This window comes from Cajanus cajan, chromosome 7 (genome assembly GCF_000230855.2).
Source record: "Cajanus cajan strain Asha chromosome 7, NIPB_CcT2T_4, whole genome shotgun sequence".
Classification (NCBI taxonomy): Eukaryota; Viridiplantae; Streptophyta; class Magnoliopsida; order Fabales; family Fabaceae; genus Cajanus; species Cajanus cajan.
Genome location: NC_138523.1, coordinates 17,986,227 through 17,997,863, shown reverse-complemented (window position 1 = coordinate 17,997,863; position 11,637 = coordinate 17,986,227). Strand labels below are relative to the sequence as shown.

General features: G+C 31.7%; 1 protein-coding gene across 1 annotated transcript; it reads left to right on the top strand.

Moving 5' to 3' along the window:
• Positions 1-1,817: 1,817 nt before the first annotated feature.
• LOC145949875 (uncharacterized) lies at positions 1,818-2,949 on the top strand. The gene is made up of 3 exons (XM_083060777.1): positions 1,818-2,305; positions 2,427-2,568; positions 2,659-2,949. The coding sequence occupies exons 1-3, from the start codon at positions 1,818-1,820 to the stop codon at positions 2,947-2,949; spliced, it is 921 nt and encodes a 306-aa protein (XP_082916903.1).
• Positions 2,950-11,637: the final 8,688 nt, after the last annotated feature.

Genomic DNA, 11,637 nt, shown 5'->3' with positions numbered 1-11,637 from the left:
TATTAAAAAAGTTATGTACGTGTGTCACAAAATTTATTAAGCGAGCACACACAAGGTGTCATAGGCCATAGCCAAACCACACAATAGAACGGGTCTTACTCATCAAACATCCAACATTCAATTGGGTTTTAATTGGACGGTATTTTTGAATTTGTGGAGTGTTATAACACACTCCTCTTAATACACTCCGTCATAATTTATTGAAAATACACGGAAAGAGAGTCATTAAAAAGATATGAAATTCACCGACTCATACTTTAATAAATGTTAATTAATCAATAAGAGTGTGTGCAAAAGAAGAGTGTTTATAGTATTTTTTTAATATTTTTTAGTAGGGGTAAATACCAATCCGAGACTTCACCTAAAATTGAAAAAATAGAAATAAAAAAGGCAAAATGGGTGGGTTCGAATGGATTACCGATTTAGGTGAGTTCAAAAGCGGCTTAAAATAATTAATTTTGGTTGGGTTTGGTTTGAGTTTTTGGACCAATCGAAACCTAAACTTAACTGTCCAAACAAAATAAAAGTTAGAGTAATTATCATTCAGACCTAAAAGTTAAGCTTATTTTGGCTCATCTTTAATCTTTATTGTTGATGCACAAAAAATTTTAGTTCATAGTGTAGTTTATAACTTCTTTTTTTGTATCATGTACCTAAAAAAATTATGATAATATTTAAATTATTTGAAATTTGAATAATTTTATTTATTTTGAGTCTAAACAAAGTAAATAATATTTGAATGGTTGAATGTGTAAAAAGAGATACAAGAATTGAAAAGAAAGATAATAAATTAAATAAAAAAATTATTTGGGCCAATTAAATTATTTAAAGCCCAATACATCTTTGCTCAGAGAAAATCGTCCATTAAAATCAAGACCCATTTAAATTGAAACCTACCTAAATCGATAAGTCACTTGATCAAATTCAGATTTAAATAATGCAACTCATAAATTATATCAATTTAAACTATATCGTTCTGAAACCATTGATTTAAACTATTTCGTTCCAAAATCAACCATACTTCACCTTTGATCACCCCTATTTCTAATTAAATGATGTGTTGACATTCCTTCTGTAAGAGTTGAGATCAGAGTTGGTGATAGGATCCTTCCCTTTTTGGTAAATATTGTTATTTTGTAGACACGTTTAAGGCTTAAGTCAAATAAGAAGTTAAAAACTCTAATAAAGTAATAATAGAATCCAAATAAAAACTACAATTATTACTCTAATAGGCCATAATGATAAATACTGTAGTGCTCAAGCCAACAAGGACTCTAAAGAGCATCAAGAATTTAGATGTCAGTCATAGTGTTGAGAACATTATGGAAGCAAGTAGGTCCAATCAACAAGTCTATGGTTTAATTAATAATAGATATCTGGTCCCCCTTCTACCATTTGGGCCTGAATGAGTACTAAACCATTCTCTTTGTGGCTCTCTAGAGGGAAGAATCTTCACCTTTATTTTTCTAATGGGAGAGGTGCACATTAAATTCTAAAGTATATTATAATAACTAATAAAAATTGACGATTATAATTATACTTAAATATATGATTTAATTTGAATATATTTTATAATGTTATTTAATCATGAATTGTAATGCATAATAAGATAATTGACTTTGTGGAATATAGGTGATACTCTCTTAAAACTATTTATTATTGACTAAAACTTAAAAATCACAAATTTTGCTGTTTCATGTGGCTCAGCAACCTGGGAGTTGACGGTTGTTTACGCTAACCCTCATCCACAATTTCGTATAGGTCTCTGGCGAGAGCTTAGTAGGATGGCAAAAAATATTCAAAAACCATGGTGCATTATGGGTGACTTCAATGTTGTGTTGAAAGATTCTGAACGCAAGGGAGTTTCATCATCAGCTTGCCTCCGGGGTGATAATGCCTTTAAAGAATTTGTCCTTGAGTGTCACCTGTTGGATATGGGTTATCAGGGAGCCCCTTTTACTTGGAAAAGAAGATCCCTTTTTGAGAGACTAGATCGTGTTCTGGTTAGTTTGGCATGGCAATTGGCCCACCCAAATGCAAATGTCCTTCATTTGAACCCTCTAAAGTCATACCACTGTCCCATTTTATTGAAATTCTCATCCGCACTAGTTAATAAAATTCGTAAACCTTTTCGCTTTGAAGCCGCATGGTTAACTCACCCTGATTTCCCTTCTTTAGTTAGGGAGAGCTGGAATGAGCAAATGGATTGGTCAAGCAAGGTAAATAACACACAACGATGTTTGCTTGATTGGAATAAAACGACCTTTGGCAATATCTTTTCTGCTAAATGTCGACTGGTTAGGAGGTTAAATGGAATTGCAGCTAGACTTCTTTAAGAGGATAACCCATTCCTTATAAATCTTCAAAGAGAATTGTGGAGCCAATATGAACTGCTTCTTATAAGGGAAGAGTTATTTTGATTTCAGAAATCCCGGTGCAAATGGTTGGAATTTGGAGATCGAAATACTAGTTACTTTCATGTACCTTCGACGAAGGAAAAACAGGGTTGTGAAACTACAAAATGAAGAGGGTGTTTGGATAGAGAACAAACGAGATGTAGAACACTTGGTGACTGACTTCTACAAAAACCTATTTCATGATTCTGGAGAGTATATGCCCTACTGTCTCACTTCCGCATTCCCTACTCTCACAGCTTAGGGATTGGAGGATATTGCTCAACCTTTCTCAGATATGGAGATTCATGGTGAGGTAAAAAGCATGGGTGGACTTAAAGCCCCTGGCCCAGATGGGTTTCAAGCTATATTCTACCAATCCCAGTGGAATATTGTGGGTATGTCTCTTTGCTGTTTTATACATGCTTGTGAACAAGAGCTAAGGAAGATATATGAAATTAATGCTACCTTGATTACTCTCATACCAAAAGTTGATAATGTAGTTTCACTAAAGAAATGTGGCCTATTAGTCTATACAACGTCTACTATAAAGTGATTACTAAAGTTCTTGCTTCTCGACTTAGGAAAGTTATGGAAGGATTAGTAAGCCCGAACCAGTGTAGCTTCGTTCCTCATCGTCAAACAACTGATAACATTATCATCACTCAAGAGGTGATTCATTCCATGAAAAATAGATCAAGAAAGAAAGGTTGGATGGCTATCAAAATAGACCTCGAGAAAGCCTATGATCGCCTCAAATGGAAATTTATCAAAGACACTTTGGAGGATATTGGTCTTCCCCAACAGTTCGTGGAGATGGTGTGGGCTTGCATCTCTACTCCTTCTATGAGCATGCTTTGGAATGGGGAGAAGCTGGAAGATTTCACCCCATCCAAAGGCATAAGACAAGAGGACCCCTTGTCACCTTACCTCTTTGTCCTATGTATGGAGCGTGTGTTTCACCTTATAGAAATTGTCGTGATTCACAAGCTTTGGAAGCCTATTAAGCTATCTAAGGGAGGGCCGCCTCTATCTTGCCTCGCCTTCCCTGATGATCTGATCCTTTTCTTTGAGGCCTCTATGGATCAGGTTGAAATAATTCAACAATGCCTAGATATCTTTTGTGGAAGTTTAGGTCAGAAGGTTAGCCTTGAAAAGACTCGCATCTTTTTCTCAAAGAATGTGGGTTGGGCGGTTAAGAATGAGATCAGCAATGCCTTTGGATTCCAGCGTACCGATAACCTCGGTAAGTATCTAGGAGTAAGTATCCATCATGATAGAGTTAATCGTCGTCTGCTAAGGTCAGTAAAGGAGAAGGTGAATCAAAGGCTTAATTCGTGGAAGGCAAGGAATTTATCCTTTACTGGTCGTTTGATACTCACAAAGTCCGTCCTGGCGGCAATCCCATGCTACACTATGCAAACTATGTTTTTCCCCCGACAGCTTTGTGATGAAATTGACAGGTCTTGTAGATCTTTCATTTGGGGTCATACTAGTGATTAGAGGAAAGTTCATGTTAAAGCTTGGCAAAAAATTTACAAGCCAAAAGATGAAAGAGGTCTTGGAATGAGAGAGATGAGACTTGTTAATAAATGTTTTATGATGAAGAATTGTTGGACAATATGCTCGCAACCTTCTAAACTCTGGGTCCAAGTCTTGAGAGATAAATATAAATGTGGGAATGCTTCTATTCCAAATATCGAGAAGAAATCAAGGGCATCAAATGCTTGGAAAGGTATTTGTGATGCTCGGTCATCTGTTCAACCTTTTATCGCATGGAATGTTGGAGATGGCACACAAGTGCAGTTTTGGAAGGATCGTTGGCTTCCTTCCCGAACTTGTCTATTAGAGGTGGCCTTAGAACCAGTCCTAGAGCATGAAAGAGGTAAATTTGTATCTGAATATATCACCGAGGAAGGTTTATGGAATCTAAACAATATTCGTTTTCTTCTTCCCATGTCAGCCTGGTTTGAGGTGATAGGATCTGCTCCACCCTCTATAGAGGTTGACCCCAATGTTATGGTTTGGGGTGGGTCCCCAACAGGAGCTTTTTCTATAAAATCAACTTATAATACAATTCGAACTACTTCCAATGGATCCTGTAGTTTGTTTAAATTAATTTGGAAGTGGCGCGGCCCAGAAGGGTGAAGTGTTTACTTTGGCGAGTGGCTCATGATAGCCTGGTTACAAATGATTGGCGTAGTAGGAAGGGCCTAACAAATGAACCTTATTGCCCTATTTGTAAAAGAGAAAGGGAAACGATTCTGCATGTGTTACGTGATTGTCTTTTTGCCAAATCTATTTGGCTATCCTTATACCGTGGGGCCCTTGGAATAGATTTCTTCTCAAATGCTACCCTTGATTGGTTGGAGAGTAATTTATCAAAAGAAGACAAAGTCTGGTCTATCATATTTGCACTATCTATAGACTCTATTTGGAAGGCTCGCAACTCCTTTTTTTTTTCAACAGCTTAATACTACTCTGGTGCTGGGAGAGATCCATGGGAGAAGTCGTGAGATAACTCATTACATTTGTCATGAAGCTACTCGTAGAGAGCTTCGCCCTCCATCAACCTCGAATATTGGGTGGAAAGCTCTTCCTTAAGGACTTCTAAAGCTGAACTGTGACGGGGTTGTTGCAACATCATCCTTTGCTTCCTGTGGTGGGGTGCTTCTTGATAATTGGGGTAACTTTATTTTAGGATTTTCTTGTCTGATTAGGCATTGTTCTATTATACATGCTGAATTATGGGCCATGTTCTATGGTTTGAAAATTCTTAGAGACAGAAACTTTTGTGATCAGATCATTATTGAGTCTGACTCAATAATTGCAATTCAGTTCTTAAATGAAGGGTGTCCTAGAACTCACTCTTGCTATGGCTAGTCAATCAAGTTGTTAAGGTGGCTGGTGATTTCAATAATATTGAATGTAATCACACCTTAAGGGAGGCAAATCAAATAACAAGATTGTTTTGCCAAAAAAGGGCTTTCTTTGTCAGCAGGTGTTCATGTTCTTTATTCTCCTCCAGATTGGTCTATTTCCTTTTTATTAGCAGATGAGTCTACTGTTCTCGTAGATTCTAATTTTCTATTTTCTTTGAGTTGTTAGCCCCTTCATGAATAAAAAAAAAAAGTTAATGAGTCTCACTTGATTTTTGGTGAGATTTATTAAAACTTGTGAATTTTAATAAATTTTAGTCATAGTGTTGGATAAAAAGCATTAAAATAACTGTTACTAGTAAAAATCATATCATAATAAATCTTAAACCCTAAACTCTTTATAGTAATCGTTTTTAAAATCATAACAGTGATAATTTTACTTGATTGATACTCTAAAATTCTTGGCACTATTAACACTTGAAAATCAAACTCAAAATACATATACAAGAAGAATGATCTATAAAGTTGGGGTTAAATATAATTTTTATTTATATAACATTTTAAATTTATAATTTTAATCAATATAATTTTTTTCCCATTTTCACTCTCGTTTATTTTTATTATCAATATTAGTCCTTGGAAGAAATAAAAATGGATGACAAAAGGAAAAAAAATCCAAATGGACAAATATTAATGAATAAAATTAAATAAGGGACTAAAAATAGAAGAAAAAAATTTATAGGATCTAAAATCTGAATTTTTCTAAGGAGAAAAACTTATTTAACCTATTAAGTCATTGTCATTTCAACAACTTTTTAGTTAGTAATCGATTATAACTAAATTATATATATTATCTTAAATGTACTGTTCCACTTTCAATCTAATCTTCATTTAATATATCGTTTTGAAGTCCTATAGCCTAATCATGTTATAACTCAAAATCAAACGATTCACACCAGAAGGTATAAAAAAAAATTTCATATAAACAAAAAAAAAAATTATAATAGAAAGTTGAAAAACATATTAGAACACAAGCTTTTATACACCCAGTCCTCCCAACATAATTCGAATATATTGCTATGTACCTTAGAGCTTTACAAATATGAATGCTCCATTACATAATAAAGTGCTACATGATCTGATGTATAGTTTAGACATTGGAATATGTTGAACATTTTTCTCATTTTTATTTTCAGGTTTAATAAATAGTTTTTGGAATGGAAGCCTAATAATAAACAAACATCCCTTTCGCGACAAAGGGTGAAGCCATCATCATGGTCCTTCATGATTCAAGAATTATAGACTGAAGAATTATGATCACTTCATTTATTTTCTTTCATGATAAGAGTGTAATAAATACAAGTCCAACCTAATGGAAAAATTTCTAGCAAAAGTCATGCATATTTAGTCAAATACATTGATTTTATGAAGGGTGTGTTGCCTTTTCCCCCAACTTTTTTCTATTGTTGTTGGGATTAGTTTAAACTTGTGCAAATCCTCTTGTCATGTTATGGACTTGTGGGGCAAGGGAAGCAAAGGGTGAACCAAAAAAAGGTGATATTATTAAAAGGGGTTACACGTGTAAGCCAAAAAATGAAAAAAAAAAACAAAATTTGTGGCCATGTGTCAAAGCATTTGAGGTGATGTTGGCTTTTGCTTTGCATGCTTTTAATGACGATATGAATTGTCCACACATTTTGGTCTTTGGTGGCACACGTGGCTAAACCATCACGCTTCATCCCTAATACTTATAATTTTTGTTTTTTTTTTTTTACCAAACTTTTATCTTTGAACCCAAAAAAGAAAAAACTAACATTTTTATCTTTTATTTTAGACAACTATGTATAGACCTTTTTTTATTTATTTATCCTTTATGTATGTTTTTATCGTGTGTGATTTATTTTTGATAAATTGTATTAATAAGATTAGTTTTTGACTCGATAAAAAAATCGTGGGAAAAAAAAATCAAACAGATATAGTTATATTTTTCTCCCTTGTTTATTTTATTTTCCTTTAGTGTTAAATATAAATTATGAGGTTGGTTGAATAGAAGTATTTTAGTTTCTTTTAACATGATGAAACAAATAAAGTTTGAATTCTCATTAAAAGAGGTCCTTGCATCTCTTACTCAAATGTCTCAAACAAGATTGTTTTTAGAAGATACATGTGAAATTTTTTTTTGATATATACAATAATAATAAAGAATAATTTGGTATATGAATGAGTGGACAAAAATGGATTTGAAGTGTAGTGAGCAGTTCTTTATGAGTGAGAGGGCACTTTTTTGGGAGTCAACATCATGTCGTTCTTTGGCGACTTTCCCTCCCACTTAGGGCACCGCCCCCTTCTGCCCACTGCATGCCAAGAGAGAGAAAACACTATCAAATTATTCCTCTATATTATTTTATTATTTTCTATATGCTACAATCTTTCTTGGCATGACAAATAAGACAATTGAGATAATGGAAACTGTTTCACTTTTTTTTAGAAAAATAAAAATAAAAGTTATAACTATGGGTGTACTTGGTAGAGAGAAAAAATGGATGAGAGATAAGTGAAGAGAAATGAAAAAGAAATAAATATACAAGTGGAAATAGATAATAAAAAAATTGAGTGAAAATTTAGTTATTTAATTAAAAAAAATATATGAGAAATAATATTATGGAATTGTTAGATTTCAGTGGAGTGATGAAAGAGAAATTATAATATAAGAAATTGAGATAAATAATTTTTTCTTATTTAATCATGGGAATTACTTCATTTTAAAAAAAAATAAAAATAAATTATAGTTATATTAATGCCTTATTTGGAGAAGGGAAAGAATTGAGGGGAATGTGAGAAAAAGGTAAGAAATAATTTGATAGAAAATAAAGTGAAATTCTTAATTATTCGCTAGAGTAAAATGAGGTAAAAAATAAAGAAAAGTTGATATTTTAAATTATATTTTATAATTAAAATTTGGTTTAAATATATAATAAAATCTATAATGTGACTTATTTTAATTTTTAGTTCTTATAATTTAAAATATTTTTTTAATTTTTATATTGATATTTTTTAAATCATTTTTAATTCATATATCGTTAATTTCTTTGTAACATGGTTTTCATGTGAATAACATGAGCTTATTAAATCTACTTAATGTATTTTGTTTTCTGGACAACAATGTGTCATTTAATGATTTACTATACAATCATCAACAATTTGACTACTCATTTAGATCACATTCAATAATAGTAAATATTAATTGTCAACAACCATCTCGGCTTTTTTATTTTTTTTCCTCTAAACCATTAAGTGACACATCATAAGTCCACGAAACCAAATATATTATTATCATGTGAATTTAACAAGCTTACATTACTCACATAAAAATTACGTTATACATAAATTTATAATAAAAACTAAAAGAGATTAAGTATAAAGATTGAAAGGTAAAATAAGTGAAATTATAGAGACTAAAAAAACATTTTAACCTTAAAATTTTATGAAAAAATGAATAATTTAAAGAATTATCATTATACCCCTTTATTTTTTTTATTTGGTGTTTAAGTTTTAATTTTTTTAATATTATTTACTTATTTAGTAGCATGGTCATCAGCTGATTATGCTACATTGTTTTGATACAAGCATTCGAATATCACAGGCATTATTCAACTATCACATATGACATATTCAACTATCACATATGACATATTTGACTATCACATATTATTAAACTATAATATTGTTGAAAAAAAGACTCACCTTGAAGTGAGAGTTTGGGGAAAAGATTCAAAAAGAGAGGGGGTGTTTTCGTCATTTAAAATTCAAGATTATAATTTTCTTACAAATTCTTATTCATTAAAGAGTATAAAATCTTGTGTCAAACTTATCTTTTAAAGCATCTAAATTCTCAACAAATTACCTTCATCAACAAATTTTTTTTCTTCTTTAAATTTTTATTAAAAATCTCACATCAGTAAGATATGAGATCATAATAATTATTTAATAATTTTTTTATTAGATTTATCAGATTATTTATTATTGGTCATTATTAGATTATTTATAAATATTCAGTTCAACAAATTTCAAATTTAAAATATCTAATTTTTTATTAAAAATCTCACATTAAGATAATAATAATATATAAATAAAAATAATTATAAATCAATTTTATAAAATTTTATAAAATTAAATTAAATTAAATCTAACCATATTCCATCCCTCCTCCCATATCTATGCTACTAACATTACACCAAAATTAGTTTTTTGTGGCAATTAATTTATTATTTAGCGGCTATATAAATGGTCATTATATTTTTTTACCAGCATTTAACTAATGACTGGTGTATCTAGTGTCGATAATACTATTACCGACATTTATATAAAATGCCGGTAAAGATCTACTAAATTGTCGGAAAAACTTATTATTTTTAGTGGCAATTCAAGTAGCCATTTTAAATGTTATTAAAAGTTATTTTTTTTCAATTGTCTCCTTTATTTTAAATAATTTATTCCTATAATTTTATTTTCTAAATTCATAACTTATATACTTTTTTATCTCTACTCGATGTGAGATTTGTAAAATGAGAGTTGTCTTTTATTTATATATTTTTAATTTATTTTTTTAATTGTCTTGTCTTTTAAGAGATGTGAGATTTATAAGGTGAAAGTTACTCTCTAATTGTTTTATAGCACTATTGAACTTGGTAACAATGAGTGATTTGATACCAATTTAGAATAATGAATTAAGAGTTAATCCTATAAAATGAACTTGTAAGGTGATAGTTATTACTCACTTATATACTATTTTATCTCTAATCGATGTAGGACTTAAGTTTTTTTTAATAAATAATTGCCGCTAATAGTAAATTTTAGTGTAATATAAATACATTTTTAGTGACTATTATATATTAGCCATTAATATTTTTATATATAGTGATAATTAAATTATTACCATTAAATAATTGTCACTAATAATAAATTTTGTTGGAGTGCAAACACCATGCAAATAATTTGTGGTTTCCTCTTCCGTATATTAGATCAGAAAGTACTTGTTGATGATAAACAGTATTATGATAAACTAACATATTTCTCTTATTGGCGTTTATTTCAACAATTATCAAAGCAACTTTTTAGAGTACTCGAAAATAGAATAAGAAACTGTAAGAAGAGAATGAAAAAAAAGGGAGGAAATATCTTCTCGTTTCTTATAATTTAATAAAATACCATTTTATTTATTTAAGTTACACATGCATACTCTCGAATTTTTTACCTAAATATTATTTTTTTAAAAAACAAATACCCAAATAACCACTGTGCAGGTTTATTTACACAGATAGAACTATTCACTGTTCAAGCTCAGAATTCGGTTCCCGGGGAACCGAATTCTGAGCACCAAAATGTATTTTTTTTTTTATTTTTCAACTCAGAATTCGGTTCCCGGGGAACCGAATTCTGAGTTGCTTTTATATTTTTTTTTTTTCGTATTTGCAGGGGAGACGTGGGCTGACGTTGGAAGCGGAACGGCCCGTTCCGAAATCAGAACGGGCCGTTCTGCTTAAAGAAACAGAGTGGCATTTGTTAACGTGAAACGGGACAAGAACGGGCCGTTCCGACGTTAAGAATTAACGTTGAAATAGATGTTGGAAGCGGCCCGTTTTAAACAAATTGTTGTGGCCATTTTTTTAACGTGGAACGGGCCGTTTTTGTTTTAGAACAGCCCGTTCCAAGATAGAAATTTACACATTTTTTTTACTCCTGGAACGGCTTAGGAACGGCCCGTTCCAGGATCTGTTTTTACAAAGGTTTTTTGATTTGGAACGGGCCGTTCTGGTTTTGGAACGGCCCGTTCTAGGTAAACAGTAAAAACTTGCGTTTTTCTATAAATAGACCCTCTCCCCTTCATTTTTTTCACACGATTTCAGATTAGCTTATCTCCTTTATTCCTTCCGTGTACCCCTTTTGAATCAGTTTCTTAGAATCACGTTAATTTCCTTTAAACCTTTCATAAAATGGCTTCTTCAATGTACGTTATTGTTCATTCTGATGGTTCCATTAACCAATGTCCGAATGAAGGAATCACCTTCTCTTCTCCATCTGCAAAATTAGTTCGTATCAACAGAGGAATTACTCTAGAAAGGCTTCAAAGAGTCATCCACAGAAAGCTACATCGACAAGATTCTGAGAGGGTGGCTAGCATACATTTTCGGTACCCTATTAGACTTGGCCCAGGGGTTAGTAACTATACCTGTGTTGAGTTGACGGATGATGAAGACGTTGAGGCAGTTTTCAATGTTCACGATTCTAATCAACTTCAATCAGGTATTGAATTATATGCTACATTTACTACAGTTGAATCACATGCACCACAAGTTTCACCTTCA

Excerpts from the sequence above, each read along its gene's own strand:
- LOC145949875 (XM_083060777.1), top strand. The coding sequence starts at position 1,818 with ATGGGTGACTTCAATGTTGTGTTGAAAGATTCTGAACGCAAGGGAGTT. Across the intron at positions 2,306-2,426 it reads AAATGTCGACTGGTTAGGAG|AAATCCCGGTGCAAATGGTT; the intron begins GTTAAATGGAAT and ends TTTTGATTTCAG. Across the intron at positions 2,569-2,658 it reads AACGAGATGTAGAACACTTG|GGATTGGAGGATATTGCTCA; the intron begins GTGACTGACTTC and ends CTCACAGCTTAG.